At 38.3% G+C, this 23,226-nt stretch overlaps 1 protein-coding gene across 1 annotated transcript in view; it reads right to left on the bottom strand.

Annotated features, from left to right (window-relative positions):
- Positions 1–23,226, bottom strand: part of SCFD2 (sec1 family domain containing 2) — a 195,409-nt gene that overhangs the window by 157,096 nt on the left and 15,087 nt on the right. The window contains exon 3 of the mRNA XM_082281240.1: positions 3,396–3,523. Coding sequence (XP_082137366.1) covers positions 3,396–3,523 — 128 coding nt within the window. The remainder of the gene's footprint in view (positions 1–3,395; positions 3,524–23,226) is intronic.

The following is a 23,226-nucleotide window of genomic DNA, read 5'->3' as shown; positions in this document are numbered from 1 at the left end:
ACCTATGAAGAGTGGAGCAGAAAATTCAGGAATGGAAAAAGCAGCAACCTCTCTGCTGCTCCAGAGCAGCTTCATTACAGTCACTAAGGGGTGGGCAGAAGTAATCCCTTTCCAGTATTTACAATTTCACTTAAGTTTAGCACAATGCTATAAATCTTATCAAAAAGCTATTAAAACAATTCTGTCTTCCAAAGAGCTTTCCAAAAGGATATTTAATTCTTTAAATAAAATACATTTTAAATGCCAGGATTTTTATTATGCCAAAATAATTTACACCTATGTATTTACACCTACACAATAGGATATCTGACCAGAATTTGGCACGTATTTACCAGCACTCACCTGGTTATATAACACACAAATGCAAATACCTCAGAGAAAAAATGGAACTGATGTATTTCTTAAAAAATGTTGTCTGTTGGCTATTGGTTTTTTGAAGTGTGCGTGTGTATATAGATTGACACAGAATATTTTAATGCCTCTTTATTTAAATGACATCTAGAAAAGGAGAGCTCCACCTGTTTACATGCAAACAAATACTTCAGACATCCCCACTACCACTTCCCTTGATACAATTAAAACAATGAATATACAAATCAAGAACAACTGAAAGCAGGGCTCCAATCTACCCAGCTGAAAAAATGTAACCATACTTGCTGTATCCTTTATTTCTCTTTTCTTCTCCTTCATCAGATCTCCCCTCCTGTCTTCCTGCCAATCTCAAAGGAAGAAGATGGAGCTCCCAGTGGCCAGCAAACATTTGGAGGTGCTGGAGAGAAGACGTGTAGCCTTGCACAGTTTTCCTACTGTCCTTCCTTCTCAGGAGGAGGAGGACACGTTCAGAAGGTATCAGAAAGCAAAAGCTTGACCTGTGTGTCCTCCCAGAACTGTCCTTGCTCCTGCCACATGCAGCCAGGCAGATAAAGAGGAAAGCTGGGCATCAGGCACATCCCTTGCAGAGGAAATGTGGGCAAGCACAGGAACACCTCAGAGCAATGAGCAGCCTTTCAAAGCCAGGAAACAACAAAATTTATTTTCCTTTCACTGAAAATACAGAAACAGGATGGGATTGAGTTTCCCATCACTGCGCAGAGATCCCATGCTGCCAGTGTCACAAGTGATGCAGTTTTTCAGGCAGGTGGCCACTGCAGGAGGGCTCAGCTACACCAAATGGAATTCAAAGCTTTGCTTTCACATGTAATTCACTCCTTATTTCCAGGGTAAAGAAAAAGCAAAAAAGAAGTAGTAAGGAAAATACTCTTACCATCTGTTACAGCTGGTCTTAGTAAAGAGAGTAAGAGGAAACTTTCATGCTAGAAAAACTACCTGACATTTAATATTAGGGCCATAAAAAACTCAGAAAACACTGTAAGTGTTGAGAAAAACAATGTGCAATCCACCAAGATCTTCCAATACAGGCAGAACCTGAGGTAAAATCATAAAAACTCAAGTCTAAGCACAGATCCCAGTGAAAGCATTTCCCTTCTCTCCAGCCAGTGTTGCCTCATATCACAGCTGCAGTGGAAGGAACCTTTCAAGAAAACACAGCAATCAGGACCAGAACAGGCCAATAAAATTTTTTGCTTCTCAGCAAATGCAGCAATTGATAAACAGCACCATTTCCAGCTTCCCTACAGAGACCGAAGATGTTCTCTAGCATGACGACCAAGCAGTGAATGCTGTATAGATGACCATTTTAAAAAGTCATTAACAAATAAGTGTCATTGCACAATATGACATCTGAGTGTGAATTTTGGGGTTTCTGCATTTCTGCTCAATAAGAAGTTTTTTATTTTGGTGACTGTAGTGCCCCCCCTTTGTTTCTTATTTTATCACCGTTTATCATTTACAAGACTGCCTCAAACTTTACTTCACCATTTGAATTTCAACTACAAAGTTTACAACTGATTATGATTCTAGTGCAAGATAAATATTCGATTCACAGAAGAACAAAATTCTGTGAATATTACTTTATGCTACATTTCAACAACAAAAAAAATCAGAAATTTGTTTTACCATCAGCTCCTGATGTTTCCATATAGCACTGTGTTGTGCCCACGTATGTCAGACATTCAGTAAATGTCAGCTATTGTGATTAAGAACTAAGTTACTGCAGCCTTCACAGGAAGGGGACACAGAGGAAAGGGTGGCTAATCTAATCATTCACACAAAGGAGCAAAGGTCACAGATGGATCATTACCTCTCGAAGACAAGAAGTAATTACTTCTATAACAAAGATGAATTTCAACATTAATAATAATTGTTTTTACAGTGTATGTCATAGAAAAATAGTGGGGGCTTCTTAACATTATTATGGTGAATACTCACACACATGCTGAAAGCTTAAACAAGCTTTTATTATTTACTGAACCTTCCCTCCTTCAGACAAGTTTGTAATAGCCTTTTCTCAGCTGCTCCTTCTCCATTTCTTTAAAACAGCTTACAACATTACTGTTGCAGAAATCTAGTACTTCTGATTACTAATCTATTAAATGCATGCTCTAGGTATTTGTAAAGACCATACAATATGTTACAAGTTATAGCTGTTAGAAATTCATGAATTGGTTGTACATCTAATTCTACAACATCTTGGCAGTTTACTCTGCAGTCACAGATAAGGTCTGTTACTCCTATTCCATGAAGACCTTTCTCTCTTGATGAAAAGTTCAACAAAAAATAGACCTAAGAGTATACACAATGCAAAAAAATACCGCTGTATAGAGGCAATACCAGTTTTTATACACCTAGCAATGTATCAATTCCCACACTTTACTTAGTACGGTACATAATGAGAATGGGGTTCTAAAAGAGCTATTGAAAGTCATTATGTCTTAATCTGTTTCTCCAATATTTTGAAAAATTTAGGTTTAAAATATGTCCAGACATGGTTTTCAGCTTAAACTTCCCTGAGCCAGGCAGCCTTACCTGACATAAACCTCATTACCTATGTAATGTAACTAGTACCTATATAAAGTCATCATACGCAAGAGCTGCACAACTTCCAGCTGCTATTTACACTGCCTGCTTTCAGGACACAAATCCTGCTGACTTTTTTAGAAAACCCAAATTCTCATGCTCTGTAAAATGAAGACAAGTAGCATTGCTAACCATTTACATGCCTTTAAAACCCTCCTTCTAGAACTCCAATTCTTTGTCATGGCTCTCAATATTTTTAATCTAAAAAAAAAAAAAAAAAAAAAAAGTCTCTCACTTATATACCAGAAAGATCCTACGGTAGCCACAACAGTCACCTGAACTCTGTTGACAAGGATGGGGATGAAGCAGGAATGGGTGGGTTTTTCCCAAGAGGGTTATGTGGAAAAAGAGAAGCTGACATCATCTTCCACATTACCACTATGTAAGGGAACGTGGAACCACTATGTCACATTACTTACCCATGCTCATCTTAATAGGTAAATTTTCTCTGCTTGCAGCCTCCACAAGGTGTCTCCTGGCCTCCATCACAGCTTCCTTTTGTTTGAGGTTCATGAAGGACTCCCAGAGAGCTTTGGCAGCTGGATCACTATAAGAAAATGACACAGTTACACTAAACATTGCTTGAATAATGGAGTAAACTTAAGACAACATTTATGTTTTGAGATGAATCCTTCTACTTAGTAATCTCTCAGGTGGGCAGAATATAAGCAAAAATAAAGTGATATAAAAGCTTGATTATTCTTAGCAGAACAGTTACTACAGTTTTACAGAAAAGAAGCTAGATTTTTTTTGCTACCAATTATAAAGCATTAGAATTCACATATAATAAATAAGCATGTCATTCTAAAAGTAACCACTACTGTTCAACCATGGGAATATCAGAAACCATCCAAACTTTTTCATTTACTAAAAAGCTATGGAAAGGATGGGGTCTAACTCCCCCATGAGAGTTTACATCCCAAAGCTGGTATTTCCAATGCTGAAGACTGTTGTTACGAATTGATGAATTACCATCACTTTGGATTTCTTGGATTCTCTGTATCTGAAATGAATAATCCATAGCAGAAAGTAACTGTCTGATTTCTGTAATTACAGATTTCATTTTTGTTGTTGTTGCTGCTAAACTTCGATTAGGCATTTGTGTCGTTCATCTACACTCAGTTCCCTGTCATTCTTCTCTTTCCTTGAGGACACTGCATTTGTTGCTAGTGTGAATTAATTCAGTGTTCTCACACTAGCAGGGGAGGATAAGGTAGGAAAATCCCTTGCTTGGGGCTAAAGCCACACATTGGGATTAACTATGTTAATTTTTTTTAAAAATTATTTTTTGTTTTAAAGCAAAAGATTCCCTATGTTTTTTCCTCAGGAGACATTTAATGCCTAAACACATTTTGATGTCATCTACAACATGTTTATAAACATGCCAAAGCAAGCTTTGTTTCATGGAAATAGAAATCCATAATAATTCATCTGATACCCATTTCAGAGCAGCTGTTCTTATGCTCTGCTGCAACAGTAGGGCTGTATTTAGCAAATCCGTGCTGTCTCCCAAACCAGGTAAGAGGATCGCCAAGTCGCATTTCTGACATCCCAGCAACCCACATCCTCTGTCAAAGCCTGAGTGGGTGGAAGGACCATGGGAAGAAGATTGAGTTACCCTTCCTCTGAACAAATCATAAACGAATAGGAAGTGCAAATTTCACCCTACTACCATGCTTTGAGGGAAAAAAAAAAATCAGATGACCTAACACAGTCTTTCCATTTCTCTTTCACACATTGCAACTCAGCCTTTTTCTAGACACAGAGGCAGGAGGCAGCACCTCTCAAAAGCAGCTGCAGCACCTGCAGCAGCTCCCTCGACTCCATCACCAAGTGTGATCTGAGCACTAATGCTGCGAATTTTCATGGGCAGCAGCTCCAAGGAGATTCTTCTTCACAAGAAAAACTACAGTGATATGTAACATACAATAGTGAAAGAAATGAGAGATTTCCAAAGCAACTAGAGTGTTCAATACAATAAAAAAATTTCTTTATGGGAAGGGTTGTCAAGCATTGGAAGAGGCTCCCCAGGGAAGTGGTGGAGTCACTATACCTGGCCGTCTTCAAAAATGAGCAGATCTGGCACTTTGTGATATGTTTTAATGGGAAGGGATTACTCAGTCAAAGGTTGGACTTGATGATCTTGGAGGTCTTCTAATAGCTCTGATTCTATGATCCTCAGGTATGCTATTTTTACAGATTAACTACTCAGCCTACACCCCACCCAACATCACTTTTAAATGCACTGTATTGATCCTGTTCACATCACATTGACAGGGTATGTCTCACTGTCATTTACAACTGTGCCTGAGGTTTGGATTTTATAAGGCCACTGCATTGCCTGACAACTAACATACAGTTCTGACACCAAATCAAAATTGGACCTAGCAGGAAGCTAGGTTTAAAAATACTTTTTTCCCCTATTTGGAGGAAAAGTCAAGCTTCTTTTTAAGATTTTTAACCTGTTCTCATTCTCACAATTCTCTTCATCACCATAAATGTAAGCACAGAGTCTCACATAAACAAGACACCAGGAGCTAAGGCTTTCAAAGAAAGGGAAACAAGCAACATAAGGAAACTAAAATAAAAGCCTACCGAATTTTGCGCAGGTTTTTGTAGTCTCATCTTTCTCACTCCTATACTTCATGGAGATACTTAGCAAACAGTAAAGTGTGGAAAACTCATCCTAAAAGCACCTATAGAAGTCAATAAAAGAGTGTATATGACAAGGTTACACCATTTTTCTGTTATCCTTGCTTGCTGCTCGCCCTTTCCACACCATGTGTGGATTAGCCCTGTCACTTTAGAGGGCAAGGTCTTTGAAAGCAACATGTATCATCACTAGGACAAGTCCCTGTTTCAGCTGGTACTTCTACTTGTTAATAAACTATAAAATCCTTCCAAAATAACAGACCCATTATTTTAAACTAAACAAAGAAACAAAAAATAAGAATGAGTCATACTAATGCTTTAAGAAAACAAAAGAAGGGGAGAGGTGTGGATTTGCTTTTTGCTTTGTAAATTCTTTCTTCCTCCTTTAGCCATGGTAAATTTTTCTTTAATCCCAAGGACTAAAGTTTTCAGGATCCCTGAGGGTTGCTTTAATACATCAAAAATAGCAAAAAGCAAAGCAACTGTGCTACAGCCCTAAAGCAGATGAGTCAACCACACTCCTGTATGCTGCATCTCTGTGTCATCCAGAGTTTCTGCAGACATTTTTCTTCCCACTGCTTTGCAGAATACTTGGTGGTTTAGGTATCATATATATAACTATATATAAGCAGGATGAGGTCAATGTATATGAATAGCTAGCACAGTCAACTGACTAGGTCAGTCCACAGAAAACAATTTTTAAGCACAGCCATTCTTTTTTTTAATATAATAGGGAAAAAGAGCCACAAAAGTACTTGTATTTTTTCTGCTGCTAACACTTTTCCTGTTCCCCCACCACTACTCTTTCCAAGAAGGGTTTTTGCTTTGAACAACAGCCCACTCTTAACCTTCATCAGTGACAAGACAGGAATGACTGCTGGGAATGAGTCAGTAGGACACAGTACAGGGCTCTGGTGTTGCCTCTTGCCTGATCTGAGAAGTTACCACAACATTTTCCTTTTAGAGATTTCTAACACTTGGAAAATATATTATCTTATCTTACCCTTTTGGGGAGACATTTGTCTGCAACTGCCTTCCAGCTCTTGTCATGGTGCCCTTCCCCTTCTCTTTTTCCCATCTGCAGTTCCTCTGCTTTGGTGCAAATGGCCCAGTCTGGTGACACTGGTAATCAGTGATTTCTATGGAATCCAGCACCCCAACTCAAATTTCTCCCTTGTTTTGCATTCCTTGACTTCCCAAGAACTATGTATTGATTTTACGCATTATCTAGTGAACCTCTGCACTCTGAAAGTAGTTTTCTGAAATTAAACAGTTTTTGGTTTTTTTAATATTTAATGCATTACAAAACTCTTAAAAGATACTGTCTGAATGATGACGGTTTTCTTAAGAAAAAATAAATCCTTTACAGTTACACAACAGTACAGCACAGGAACTCAAAACCCTTCAGAATAAATGTCACAAAATTAGGTAAGTATTGCAGTACACACTTCTGTGCATTTCTATTACAAAATGTTTTGCAGGGCACGGCAAGCCTGACAAAGAGAAGAGAATGCTACAATTCTGGTGTCTCTCTGATTAATCAGTTTCACCAACAAGAGTAGAGTTTTGCTCATGGATTTGATACCCTGTCCCTTCCTTTTACTGTTATAGTCATTGTACCTTATCAACCAGTTATATCAGAAAACAGGATTTAATAAAAACAAGTGTAGCAGTAACCTGGTAGAAAATTTATTAAACAAAACACCACACTAAGTCTAGAGGAAAAGCAGAAGTCTTGGAAAATCTCCACTGGACACAATTATACCATTCAATTTACACAAAGCAGTCTTTGACAGACATCTCATAATTGCAAATTTCTCTTCCCCTCATACACAATTTTTTTTTTAATGAGACACTCTCTGTTCCAAAACTAATTAAAGTTTAACTGCATATAATTTGTACTTTAAAACAACAATGAAAAATATCATAAAGAAAGAGGGAGAAATCTAGAAAACTAAATGATGCAGCTTCCGTACTTCTGGTATTTGCATACCAGTTTTCAAAGCTGAATCATGAAGACAGGGAAAAAGGACCAAATCATCAGACCCATAGTCTGTACAAATCCTAAAATGAGACACCAGCTGGCAATAGTTCCAGGAAACAGGTGCTGATGAGAACTCGTCAGAAAGACTGGGATGTTCCATGCTGACTAAAGCTTGATGCAGGTGCTTCAAAGCAGCTCCAATTTGAGGCCTCCAGAGGCACACATACTTTAATTAAAGATAGGAGAGATGGAAGAACAAAAATAAAAATCAATAATAAAACAATTAAGCCAGGACATGGCTAACTAGATGGCTTCTCAAATTTACAATATCCAAAGGAAAGACCACACAATGAAATCTGTTGTTTACTGGTAGCAAGATGCCAGGGTGAAAAAGCCAAAATCCTAACCAGAAGGGTATAGTATGGTAAGCAGATCTTTTGGTGATGGTGCACTAGCTACAGCAATACTCACTTCTCTCATTCCCATGGAACTCCTTTCAGCAACATGTTCTGATCACGAAACTAATTTGCTTGATCTAGACATTTACAGGTTGATAATCAAATGCCTAATCTTGCATCTGTTAAAATAATTGTAAATTATTCTCTTGATCTGGTCTGGTCCAGTCCTGCAAGTACAACACTGCCAAGTTTATCTTACAGATAGAAAGTGCCCCTATCCCTGATCATCTGTAGGCTTAGTCTCAAAGCTACTCATTTTAAACAAATTTGGGGAGAACAGGGGAGGTTGGTGGCACTGGGATGTGCTATTACCAAGCTGGAGGTAGTAGTCTGGAAATAGGTGAAATCAAGCACCAGTCAATGAAGAGCAAACTCTCAGAGCAGATGCAAAACTAGAGGCAAAGACAGAAATCTGGGGGCACTTATTATCCTGAGAGGCTCCAGTGCACACCACCACGATTCACCCTTGGCTGAAATGACATGTCTCTTGCTTCATATCACCAGGACAGAAAGATGTTTACTTCCCTTACTGCTTCAGATCCTGTCTGTTATTTACAAATTATTAAAATACGGTCTTCCTGGTCTCTAATGCAAGAGCAAAAGGTCAGGAAGTGATAAGCCTATACAAGAAAATATGTTCATTCAATTACTAAGTGCTCCCCATTTACCATTATGTTTTCAGATGTATGAATAGACCATTCCTAACACCCCCCAGCATTTACAGTACTAGTTTGGCAGTATATTTCTTCAATCAGCATGAGTAATTAACCAATAAAAACAAATCAAACCCTCTTGTCCAAGCAGCATACCACAATCACCAAAATTATCAGCCACAAACGTAGTTTCTGGCAAGCTATTGTGAATTATTTTGATGTGATCTAATTTCCAGTCAAGGAAGATAAAAGTGACGTGTACATTATCTATTACTGGATTTTTGTCTGGACTTCTTTGCCTAACAGGACAAACTCAGGTCATCCTGTTTTCTCCTTATAAAACACTGGCATTTTTTTCAGTTACTTGTAGGCCTTGCCATGCCTCCAGGCTTACTGAAAAACAGGTCAAGAGTCTCTTCCACAACCTTTACAAAGGCCAAATTGAGAAATCAGTATCTACACAGAGTTTCCTTCACAGATCTCCTGTAGCTTAAATGAAGAAAGAAAAAGATGACTTTATACAGTTTTGTTTTGATTTTAAACCTCTTGGGATCAGGTGAAAACACAGCCTACATCATAACAGCATAAACAGCAAATAACCAGGTGGAGGAGATCATAACAAGCAAGATACTAAGGAAGAAAGAATAAGCAAATGTTCTTATTTATACACCTGGCAAAGGACATGGGATTTCAAACAGCAATTCGCTGACGCAGGCTCTGAACAGGAGACAGAAAATAACTGTGAGTGGGCTTCAAAAATTAATCGGCTGAAATGACAGAATTTCAGCATAACAAAGTAGTCGTGTTTATACTTTCACAGATGAAAAAAAGATCAGAAGGAAAACTGTGATAGTCTCAACATGTGACAGATTCTGTGGTTATTGTATCAGCAAAGCTTTCACCTTTCGTCTATATAGCTTTACAGCCATACAGATGCAGCTCAGCTGCGCCTGTATATTTTCACAAGAGGAAGGGAGAAGGGAAAAATTCAGTAAAGATTAAATTAGAGGGTCATTAATACCACAAAGCTGCCCAAAACTGAGTGACTGCTAAAAAAAAAAAAAAAGCATGCTGCCAAGTACTGCCTTTGCAATCCCACATTTGTTTAAAGACAACGCAACACCCACATTAAGTGCACAGCACTTTAAAAAAACGACACCAGGTGGTCAGAAGACCATTACTACGAAGGACAAATCCATTGCTGCAATATGTCATTTGAATACCGATAAACCAAGGAGAAGCACAAGCCTGCGATAAGATGGAACGATTTGGCTTTGAGCCTGGAGCAAAGGGCCACGTATCAAGAGACACCCTCCCTCCTCCAATTGCCCTGCTGTTTTGGAGACAGCAGAGGCTGCGCCAAGGCTTCACCGGATGTACTGTGGGCTCCTGGGCACAAGTGCCAGCCTGACAACTGTGGTGGGGACAGCCAAGTCCCTGACTGCACCCCACCACACAGACAGCAGCCCCCAGCTGGAAACAACCAACAACATCTGGAATAGCTTCCCCCAAGCAGCAGCTCCTCCCTGCCACAGGGATTGTGTGGGCATGCTGTGGGCAGTGCCGCGTGGATGAGAAGAGCTCCACACTGCCATGTTCCCAGAACACAGCTGGGCTCAGAGAATGAAGCTGCTCTTCATTTCACCCTTCTGAAAGGGACCAAATAGCTCCAATACCATGTATCTAAAATCTTCCATACAGAAACAGCTATTAGTATTTCCAGGAGTTCAGTCTCTAGCATGGCTGCAATTTGAGCACATCCCAAGCATGTGCTCTTGATGTGCTAAGCCAATGTGTGTTCAACTAAAGATTCAGCAATACTTTCCTCAGAGAAAAACACAAAATCCACAAAATTTTTGTTTTCAAATGAATGTATGTTGCACATCCCCAGAAGGGACTAACATTATTTATTTCTAAGAAAGCAAAATAACTTTAAGTTTTAAAGTGGTTCCTAGCAGCAGACTGTAATTGTGCTGCTGAACATTTTGTACAGTTGGCAGTCCTGCTCAGCCGAATTAAATGTACTTCAGACAGTAAAAACTTGAACTATTTTCTAATCCATCCTAACCTTAGAAAAAAAAATACAAAAAGCTAATGTCATCTTGGTATTGTGCTTGCAGAAAACTGCAGGAGCATGGACATTACCAGCTCTGCCATAGATTAGTAAAAATTTTGCAACATGGCATAACACACAAAACCTTTTAAAAAACAATTTCTTTGCAGCCCTTCAACTTAGAACATTATTCTCACATCCCCACTTAGATGTGTGTTAAAATGTTTCCATGTATTGATTTTTACAATTAGAACATGCAAATAGTACCAAAAAAGTGCCCAACAGACAATATTCAAGAACATAAATATGTTCCTGAATAATTTAATGGTTATTTCCCAGTTTCACTGCAAGCCCTCAAGCCACTCAGTGGTGTAATCTGTCCTAGACTCAACTGTGGCTGTATACTTTGGCACTGAGTCAAAACAGAGAGGTTATTGTTTGATTTATATGCCAAGGGCCTCTTAGATAAAGGGCTAATGGCAGGCTGATAGCTTCAGCCTTTGCATATGGTGTTTATACAAACCGTCCTTCCCTCTCCCTCCTTTCTGTGTATACTCTAGGAAGGCTGTGTCCCATCAAGATCAAGTTAATTAATTAACTCATACTAGCATAATTTGATTGATAAAACAATTGATTCACTAAAGGTCACAGAGAGTGCTGTTAAAACACCAACTTTTCTGCCTCAACACAAGGTTTCGAGATTTGCATTTTTCCACACTGCAAACAGGAATTTCAAAGAAATAATCTCACTAGAAAAATAGATGAAAGAAGCTATGAAAAATTAATCTGTCAATTCAAGTGCACTGCAAAGTTCAGAAAATAATCAGTGCTTCGTGAAATATTTAAGCAAAAAATAAATCATGTCCTACAACAGAAAGGGTCACATAAACGAATTTTTTATATTGTAAGTTCTGCAAACTATTGAGCTTCCCCCAGAAGAAAACTAGAAGCCTTGCATATGTGATACAGTTTTCTATTTACTATATCCAAACTAGGAGTATTTCCTCATATATAAGTTTCGGTACTGTTCAAATATTCAGAACATAGTCCTGTATGACCAAGTTGTTATTTATTAGATGTTAGAGAACTTCATTATCAAATTATACAGTTAATAACTTTTCTGCAAGACACAAGCACCATAAATTTTTAATTTAAAAAATATAATCTTATTTTAAAAATATAGAAAAACCCATTAAAATAAGACTAAATTCTTAAGTGCCTTTTGTCATCAATTTATTTTAAAACACTTATTTTAAACAACAGACATAAAAACCAGAAGCTGTCAGGCATTTTAAAAGCAGTTCTGAAATAATATTTAAAGTGTTGCAAATAAGCTTGCAGCCAGCAAAGCTGAAGTGCTTTGAGCAAAACTGGGAGCTGCTTATCAGCTACCAGTTTTACAATGGATTCTCCTCTGGACTACTTGAAATATCTGTGGTAATAAAAAAGGTGAGAAGCAACAGTTCCCTGTATGTTGTTCAATATCTGGGTATACATACCAAGGAAATACAGTATTTACTGGGCTAATACAGTAGATTCATTCATAGAAAGGCAAGATTTGCCACTAGAAGTCAAAAATTTCATAATATTTTGCCTCCTCCCCTGTTTTTACTTTGGCATGGATCTCCCTGTGCCAGTAATACTGACCCAGCATGCAGAATCATGCAAACCAAACCAGAAAGCAAAGAACTTCCTTTGCCTACTCCTTGACAGCTGGGAGCGGCTGCTAGGTTGTTCCACAGGATACAGCCCACATTTTCCTTCATTACTGGTTTTGCCTACAGCTGACTCAACATGGCCATAAAAAAACCCCAACAGACAGACCACAAGGGTTACTCTTTGAAAGCTCTGGCTCACAAAAGAAGGGTACGTTGTGAAGTGCACCAGGGGAAAGTTGGTTAAAACACACCAATAAGGAGCAGTTACTGTATACAAGTTATTATATTCAAGCTATGATATTTACCTTCGTAAAGGCATACCTACAGACAGTGACACTTCAGGGCAATGCCAGTCAAGTTAACTTGAATTTTGCAATCATTTTCAGACACAGGACGATAAAACAGACTACTGATTACCATTAGGAGAACAGAAAATAAGATTCATAAGACACAACCAGTGACTAAGACCAACAGTAACAGGAACGTGTTCTTTGAATTTGTTATTGAATATCATGAGAGAGTAAGTTTCTGTTCATCTTACAAAGAAGCATATGGAAGTATGAGACAGGATTTTCATGAACATAGAAGCAAGGTCTAAAATATGCTGAGAACACACAAAATCAAAAGTTTATTTCAGACAGACAAAAATTGTGAGAAGAGTGATATCAAACCAGTTTTTAAACAACCTCACAATTTTAAGTTGCAAAGCTGCTGTTTTGTACAAACTATGAATTACTATGTTCCAATTAAACCATGACCACTATACTTCAAACCAGGAAGAAATATGCTCCCTGTTATCAGCAGAGCATGGGAGAACTTAAAAATAAACATTTCAGGAGGTACTTAAAACACAACCAACACAGCAACCCCAAAATGTCACACAACTTCTCTGTTTACCTACAGCTCTTTGCTTTGGGATGAATTCCTTTTCCTTAATTTACAGATAATGGAAAGTAAATCAGGCTCTTGACATTTGACATATTTGTGGTCCCACAGGTGAACTGAATTACAATAAAATTTAATAAATAATTATTAAAAGGCTGGCACGGATTCAGTTCACATGAGGAACTGATTAAAAAGAAGGGAAACAAATCCTCCCAACAAAAGTAAATGACAACATAGATTTCTACATTTTCCCTTTTCTTTCCTTAAGTGAAAAAATAAAAGAGAAACTTAACTCTATTTGGCTCATTCATATATCTACGTTACAGATGGCCGTACTTATAAATTAAAATATGTACACAAGTCTGATGAGTGTGGTCAACCACCATCTGAAGCACGTTCGTCTCTTGCCAAACCCACCATCTTCAGTTTTATCAAACATTTCCTCAATCCCAGCATCATGTAAACTTGTAAGGACAAGCATTTTAATCACAGTCTTGTTTCATGTGGATCTAAATATAGACATATTTGTGTATGCACACACACACATATATATATGCTGTGATACACATACAATAAGTTTTTCGGCTTCAGAAAGCCAAAAAGTTTAACATATACACTTAAGCATCTATGACACAAAACAACTTTACTTGCTAATAACCACATACATGAGACAATGCAGCTGTGCACAAATGATGTTATTAAAAAGTAATGCAACTCCACTCATTGCTGCTTCCAATATCAAAGAACAATAGTATAAACCAATGACACCAGTCTGCATTACACCAAGATAGCAGAAAAATAACCCCTGCGCTGTATTTTACCATAAGTCAGCACAAATGCACGCACGCACATGTACACACAAAGTACCTGAAAACTGGTTTAGAAATCCTCTTATTCTATTCCATTTATATAGACTAGTAACACAGAATTTCTGTTTCAGCTTAATATTAGAACACTTACTAAGTGAAAAATTTCTTGTAAAATATCCAGATCTATTTTTTATGTAGAATTTCATATACATATATATTTGTCAAATGATATGGTCACAATGATCCTCGAGACAGACAGCATTTCTACAATGTTTCAGCTGATTATAGATGGCCAATACAGCACTTTCCTGTGTTAAAAAAATAAAACTACACAGTCCAACAAACAGCTTGGAGAGCTATGGATTCTCATCCCTTTTGAGTTCTGTTTATTCTAGCTATTCCCAAGATCATTAATATCCACTTGAACCTGTAAACTTGAAGGTCAACAAAAGGTGAAACATAAGGAAACAATATAATAGGGAATATTCAACTAGATTATATATTGTGAAACATTAGGGCAGTTTTCTTAAACTACACTTCTAAATTTTTTTTTTCCTTAGTAGTAGAAAAGATAGGAAGGTAAATTCCATATTAAACCAGAGTTTCATTTGGAGGATTTACAGAATGACTAGCAATTCCTTCTGGTTAGTAATTTTAAAATTTACTAGTTCTGTCTTTCTAGAAAATGCTATGCAATCAGAACAAAATGAGTAGAAAAATAGTTATCAAACAGTCCAGAGATGGAATAAAAATACATGCCCAAAATTGTAAAATTGTATAAATATCTTACCACTGTCACAAGCAACATGAACCCTCTAACCCTCTAATTCTGCATTGATTGTTGTTGTTAAGCTACAGCAGTGACACATTATGTTACATGTATAAGCTTGTGACCAGCAGCATTGAGGAAGTACAAAAGCTTTACAAATGTAACACCTCGCAAGATCAAGAGGGATCTGCTTGTGTACTAAACATCACACAAAATCTCTGCAATTCCTGGACTACCTTTCCTCTCATAGCTATCTTTCTGCAAATGACATATGTCAACTGTTGTAAGGTATTTGAACCTTGATAGTGTGCCCCAGCCAAACCATTTTTAGTTATTTTTACCAGAGCCCTCAGAGTGGGACCAGGCTGGAATTACCCTCGCTGGCTTCACCTGGCCTTTACATCTTCAGCTTCAGCACATCAGCCCCAAGAGGCTTTTTAAGCTCCAGTCTGAAGGCTTGAGGGAAAAGGAGGGACAGGCTTATATCTGCTCCCTGTCGGTTGCTGTCTTGTTGTTTGGATTTCCTGGACTAACTTGGCTGCTGATTGCTGGATAGGTTTTGTTGCTGTCATCATCTTGATGCTGCTTGCCTGCATCAGGAGCCCTGCCTGTTAGAGCCCTCAGGAATTCATCAAGGACTGAAAGGTAAACTGTGCTAAAATGAAAAAAAATTGAGAAAGAAGAAGCTGAAAAACTAAATACCAAGACAGCAAGGAATAGATAAAAAAGGACTGTGCTGCACTTGATTAAAACCAATTGTATTATCAGGAAGCTGCGTGCAGAGCTCATGGACAAAATAGAGAAACCAATCAAGCAATGTGAGATCTCATGCACAGCAGTTGCAAAATACATATGTACTATATTATGTAAAAGTTGTAAAATGTATAGGTAGAGTAATATGCATATGTATAAGTTGTATAAGATAGGCAAGTAAAATGCGTAAGTACTGTGTTAGGTAGAAGTTGTAAAAGGTATAAGTCGTGTGGTATGTGGAAGTTGTAAGTTACAGAATGTATAAGTAAGTGAACTGTATAAGTATGTGTAAGCAGGTAGAATGTATAAGCAAAGCGTATAAGTAGGGTATGATGTTAAAGTTGTGAGATGTGTGAGTGGAGTGTATTTTAAACAATAAGAAGCTTCTGCTTAATCATATTGATTCGTTGATCAGAAGGCATGAGTTCCTGCAGTCAACACTAACAAAGCTACACATGCAGACAAACCAGATCATCTCTATTTGTGACATCAGAATACAGATATAAATTGTCATGCCCTACATGTGCTGCAGAATCTAAATGCAGTACATCAAAAATTGTAAAATAAACTAAACAGAAGAGGATGATATTGCAGGGAGAAACTGCTTGGATTAGGACTCTTCATCTTCTCCAAACTACTCTGTGAAAAGGAGAAATAGTGCTTAATTCCATAAAGCCTTGTTGCCTGCAAATTACAAAACTACTGAATTTAGGTTACTGACTGGTACACCACGGCTCACTTTGGAAAATTCTGATTTAACTATAACACTGTCACGCACACACGCTGGAAGCCATGTAAGCAAGCTAACAGCATTCCAACTTTATATAGCAGCTGATACTGCTACAAGATAATTTCTGCATCAGCTACTAAATGTTTTGGTAGAAAGAAAATTCCTCTAAACAAGTAAGGCTGCTCCAATGAACTACTAGAAGAAGCAACAGCACCAGCATGAACTGGCTGGTGAAGGACCAGGTCCAACCTAAATAAATTCCTCAAGCCAGCTCTACTCACAGTCTACAAAACCAACTACCAGTGATGTTTCACACCACTGCATGACTACTGTCCAAACTGCAATGTTTCTTTGTTGTCATGCTCATTCTGGAAGATGTTATATCTGAGGCAAATCTTGAGGAAACAAAGGCACATTTGGGAAGGTAAGGAGTGTAGGAAAAGGAATCCATACAGAGCTGTCACTGCTCGCCAGGCTGAAGCATGAGTGGAAGGGAAGCATTAGTCACGCAAACAGCCTGAAACAGAAGCCGTGCCTGGCAATTGTATCAACAAGAAACAGATCATCGTCCTAGCCTGAAGTCCTTTTATGACAGTTCAAGACTTCAAGAACCTCTGAGGCCTATAATCTTGCATGATTATTACCCTGCAACCAAATGCCTCTGATTGTCTTAAAATATGTAAATTTCAGTGTCTCTCTTTCACAAGTTGGATTATCTCAAAAACTCTACTGAAAGTTAAGTATATCAAGAAAAGAGGGATTTTATTAATCTTTTTCTAAGGCTTATTCTTTTTGATCTACAGCAAGTGTACTTAACAAACACAAGGTTGGATCATTTTAACCCTCTCTGCTGACAGCCTAAGCAGAGGGAGCTAGCAGTCTACTTTTGGAAGATGTGGTCAGGACACCTCAAAACAGTTTAACTCTATCCTTCCTCTAACCCGCAGCTATTCCTTTTTAAAATTATGTTATTTAAAAATACATAATACATACTGTTAGAATTTTTATCTATTAACCAGCTGGTAAGGTTCTCTCCCTTCTGCAATAGCTTCATAGCACTCATGTCTGCAGAAGAGCCTTTATTACAAGCAACACAACATTTAGCTACCTAAAACTTTCCATTATTCAGTAGTACTAAAGAGGCTCTTAAACAATTACGGTGATACTGGGGCACTCTGTGGATAACAATGCAGCATACTTGAACTTGGAAAAACAAGTTTCAGTTCCCACCAAATACATGGTAGTGTTGTCACTTCCTGACAGGTATTCAGCACTAAGCTTCTCTGTATTGACTCAGCATGGGATGAGGTCTAGGAGTGCTCCTTCCTATTCTTCTCTTGCACTCCCACCCCTACAGCCATAATACATTCCTTGGAAGTCTTCAAAGATTTCTCAAAAGGGTCTCCTGTAGAAAGAATAGAAAGGTAAGATGTGTAGCCTCAAATAGCATGTAGATTCATTGTCAAGTAGAGTTAAAAACCAACCAAACAAAACCCAACAAAGAAACAAAATTCAAAAGGTTATTCCAGCTGTCCATCACCATTCAAAAGCAGAAGCAACACCTGATCTTTAGACCCCAGAGCAACAATTAAATGCAGACTGGTCCAAATAAACAACCAAGCACACCACAGCAACTGGAGGACTGCCAGAAACAAAACAACTGATATCCAGATGAACACTGAGGCCAGTTTGTTTCCTTCAAGACAAATTTAAAAAAAAAAAAAAAATCACTGAAAAGTGAAATTCTTTTTGTCAGAAGTAGAATTGCTTATTGTGACCTGATCCACCTTGTTTTGCAATTAGCAGATCTGGATATATACTACTTCACAAGATAAAGGGAAGGATTGATGCTGAAAGGCTTCCCAGATGTATCACAGGCCTCTTACCCTCTTGCCCACTGTAATAAAAACAGACCATCATTCCAGCATTACCCTAAAATTCACTCTCCCTCCTCTAACAGTGGCCAAATGCTGCAGGGGTGAAGGAAAATAAGTGCATACAAATAATTTCTTAAAACTCTAATATTCATAACCATCACTTAACCCCATCTGAGTTTCAACTGGCTGCCTTTTAGTCCAACAAAATGTTTCAGCAAAATGTTTCATTCCTACAAGCTGCAGGACAGCTCATGCAGAATGCCAGACTGAGTTACTGCATGAATCAAGTTAATTGAAAGCTTCTGAGTAGGATTTTATGCACTACAAGGTACAGCAAAATTCTTGGCAAGCAGCTCTTTAGAATGTGTATATTAAAGAGTTACTTGTCAGGGATTTTAATTTCAGTTTTGGACAAAGCAATGAATTATACTAAATATAAAGTCTGATCCTTACAACAAATGTATTGCTTGAGAATATTACATCTAACACAATAAGTTACTTTAGAGCATTCTGCTCTGCATTTTAAAGCTATTGCATAAGGTTATTTTAATAAAAGTTATTCCAGCGAAAGAGCAGTTAGTAATGAGGTGCTGACAATTGAATCTACATTTAGGGATTGCACTGGAGTGCCAAGTCCACTTTTACAGATGCGCTGGGTAGCTATCCAGTAGATGTCCTTGGGGCATGTAAGACCAATATATTTTGGGTCGTGTTTGGCAGCAGAGATAGATGAGACAAGTGAAAACATTTACCAAGAACACATCTGAAGTGTGTTTTTCTTATTAGAGAAATGTAAGAAAATAAACCCAGATACCATGGAATGCCAGGAATTCCTTCTTCTCAATGTTTTTGATTTACAAGGCCACTTTTTGGTAGTCTCCTTTGACCTCCCTCCCTCATTTGCTTGCCTAAAGCCTGGAGTCATCAATGCAACCTCTTGACTAAGCCATTTTGAGGGCTTAACATACAAAAATACATCTTCATAACAGATGGAAAGACAACTCTTTCTGTAAATGACTGTTACCACAAAAATCACTGCTTAGTAAGTTTTACGGTATAACTCGTTAAAAGAGTCAAAGATACTCTTTTTATGAGTTGAGAACAAGTATTCAAGTAGATACTTTGAGATCCAAAATAAATAGTAAAAAAAAAAAATAATCTGAAGCAGTCTTTACATCTTAAAGATGAGATGTTTGGACATGCAGGGCCAGATTCTTCGCTAGCATGTTGGTGCAACTTAGATCAACTCGAGGGCTGGGTCCTGCATATCTTCATTATTCCCCCCTCTTACTTCAAAGTAGCATATTTGTCATAGTTTCAATGCAAACCTAGAGCCCTAGCTTCCTCAGATCTCATGCAAACCTAATATGGACAATTCTAGCCTTCAAAACCAAACTGACAGCTATTCAGAAAGAATAAAGCTCCAGCCTCAGGCTTTCATTTTCATAACCATTTCCATACCTTGGTTGATCTGTCATAGAGAAACAGATAAGGACTTCTGTCTATATTGCATATATTTACCCTGTGTTCTGGGTATCTTCTCTCAACCCCTTCCTGATACACTTCTACCTGCCACAGAATGAGTGATAAGAGCAGAATTTAGTTGTAATCCAAAATATCTGGATTTTCGGTTGTTTTTTTATAGTCATTCGATATTAACTTTGCATCCTCCTCCTAAAAAGGGCTTCTATAATCAGTGTTTGGTGCCGTCTAATTCCCTCCTCCTCCACATACCCTCCTCACCACCAAACCAAGTGTACCATTGAGGGCATTTTCTGACCTGTCAAAGAAAGTCTGAAGCCACGACACATTCCCACCATTAATAAGAACTGCAGCTTTTTCTATTGAGGTTTATTTCCCTTTTTTTAAGGGGTACCTGGCGCTTGAGCATCCACATGCAGCATACACATTCAGCGTGCGTTCTGTGGCTGTTTCCAGTTAGTGAAAATGACTTGATATGGATTTCTTTTTCTTGTTACTTATTTAAATAAGTAGTACAGTTGTGCAGAGAATTAGGTAAGATCATAAAACTTTTTCTCTCCCACAGAGGTTGGGAATCTTTTCCAGTTGAAGATCATTTAAAAATATATACTCACAACCTATAGAAACTATGTGGTACTTGGTGAAACATAGTCATCCAGAACCTGCAGAAGGACTTCTTGGGGGTTGAAGTTCATCAGAGCATAAAAACTGGCTTGGCTTGGTCAATATTCACAACAACTTTTGAAACTGTGAACAGTTATAAAGTAGCAATACCCATTTCTGCATCCCCTTACTACACTTCAAGAAAAAACCATACACACACAGAGGTAAACGCTAGACCTAGGCATCATGAATTAGGTTTCAAAGATCTGTTATCTAAATAACAGAAGCCATGCTAAATATTATTTAGCCATGGTAAATAGAAGAAAAGAATGCTGGATTTTTGGCTCAGTTAAATTAAAATCAACAGTTGTGGGTGTACTTATCTGTATAAAAAGAGAGTATTTCTCTGTGCAAGATTCTGTCTACTTTTCAAAGTAAAAGCATCTTTAAGTTCTGGCAGGTAAATAGCTCACTTCACATAAATTTTAGCCTGTGTAGACTTTCATTCCTGGTTCATATTAAGTCTGGAATCATGAAATAACCCAAATCATATAGTCAAAACTTGCAATCAGACCTGTTGCCAACAGATAATACTGTTTCCTTCCCAAACATTACTTCGTCATCCAAATGAGCAGCTGTCATTTGTTCTTCTCATCAGTGTAGTACAGCACATTTCTCTCTGTTGTAAGATACAGCACGCTTACTTTATAGCATAAGAATGAAAAACTAAAACACCCCTCCAGGTCACTCAGTCACTCTCTGTTCTGGCACTGTGGTTGAACAGCAAATGAGTAATTCCACAGTAGGTAATAAGGCCAATGCATATCACTGCATTTTAAAACCTTGCTGTTGAGGTCATTCAGGAGGCAAACTTGAAGACAGATGGCCAAGCAGGGTAAGAGCTAGTCTTAGAAAAATCTCACAACATCAGCCAAAGCAATAGTCTCTGGGAGATCATGCTATAACACAAGAAAGATCAGAGCTCACTTTAGAGAACCATAAAGTCTACTTAAACAGACACAGGCTTTATGCTACTAATAAACTCTGAATACATCTGCAGGAAAATGCACTGTGGCCACACCAAGGGAAAAAACACTTTGCAAACTTACACAGGGGAAAAAAGAACCTCACAAAATTCACAAACAAAAGCATTAAGGGAACAAAAAAGTGATGTCAGTTTTAAAAGAAACGCTAGAGAGAGCCAAAAAACCATCACCCCTAAGCAACATAAAGACAGTAGTTACTCTTTCTGGTAAGTCATCAGAAAGAGATTTGTCCTTCTTTATATCTTGCAAGGATATTCTTTGTATCCTTGCAAGGATACAGAGCACAATGGCAACAAGGGAATAGTTAGAAGATAATCTAGCTGAGGGGTTGAACTCACTGAATTTCCTTATAGGCATTAAGCGACCTTGCTCTGATAACCAGGTGAAGATGCAAGTACTCAGACCTGTTGATGGCTGGACAACTTCAGGGTAAGATTCAAATTTATTGTGTCTTTCCATGGACAAAGGAAAATCAAAACCTTGGGACTTAATGGCTGAACTCAAATAGAGAGGGAATACAGAGAATAATGTAAATACAGGGAGTCTTTCTTCTTCAGAACTAAAAATATGTCTTCAAAAAATTAAGCATAAAGAGTTCCTATTTTGCCGTTTTCACCTAATTGATTCTACAGGCAAGAGCATCTCAAACCTCTTGAACCTTGTACTCTCAGGACTGCTATGATAGTATCAGAGGGCCCAGGAAAAACAACCTGAATTCTGCCTGAACATTTTCATTACTAAGCCTGGGTAGCCTAGACAAAGAGAGCAGTTAGAGGTTCTAAAAGTACAAGAATGAAGTCCTGAGCAGTCCAGCTTCCCACAACCCCCAGAAGTCCTTTTGGTGGGCTGAAAGGCATAGATAAGGAAGAGCCATCCAGCTATGCCAAGAGCCTGTCAGCCCAATTAATTCTTTATCTCAAGGAAAATAAGCTTCAAACTTCCTCTTATCTAGAAGACAACTTCTAAGACTTCTGAGCCCTGTCATAACAGACAATTGACAAAAATGTGGCACCTGTTAGGCAGGAAGATGGTCATAAAAAGTACCCTCACGTGATTCTTCTGATGGTTACTTCAACAAACTCACTACTGCAGCAAACTGGGGTTTTGCAGAGTGGCAGCAAGGTCTTCTAGCAATGCTGTATGTTACACAGCACAGCAAGCTGGAGGTCTTGACCTTTTTTCCAGGATTTTCCACTCTCAGCACAGCCCTCTCACCCCTTCATTTTTTTCCATTTCAAGGAGGTCCCATGTTGAATGGATCCAGGCAAATATACACATTTATTGTAAAATAGAATAAATCTTATCAGCTTGTTCATCTCATCCTGTGGCAACAGTCAATTATGTTCATTTGATTCAGGCTGGTTTGAAACTGAGCAGAAAGCATCTCCTGGAAAGCTTGTCTTGACTGACAAACCCCAGAAGCTGATCCAGGCAGGGCTCTTATTTCCAACAAGAAGATGCCTTGAGAAATTTCAAACAATGAGGAAACTCTGAATAGGCCTGATTCAGGACTGTGCTCTAAGCCTGCATAAGTACAATAAAGGGGTGATCAGGAAGGCTGCCAGTCCAGGAGCATGGTGGGGGAGGAAGGAATGTAGTGTTTGGGGCATTCCTACTGCCCAACCCACCACTTCGTGAAGCATCTCCTGGCTGGACTGCTAAAAAGGCAAAAAGTACCAACATAAAAACCCTCTAAAGCACAATTCATCTCCCTGAAAATGGACCTCAGTGGCACAACAGGAGTCCTGGAAGCACAGAGCCAGGCTGTAATTTCACGTGTCATGGGTGAAAGAAAGTTTCAGAGTTATATTTAATGCACTGTGATGGCTGCTTTTCAT

The sequence above is a fragment of the Coloeus monedula genome, assembly GCF_965178545.1.
Source record: "Coloeus monedula genome assembly, chromosome: 5".
NCBI lineage: Eukaryota > Metazoa > Chordata > Aves > Passeriformes > Corvidae > Coloeus > Coloeus monedula.
Note: the sequence above shows the minus strand (reverse complement) of the source record. Positions and strands in the feature narration are given on the sequence as shown.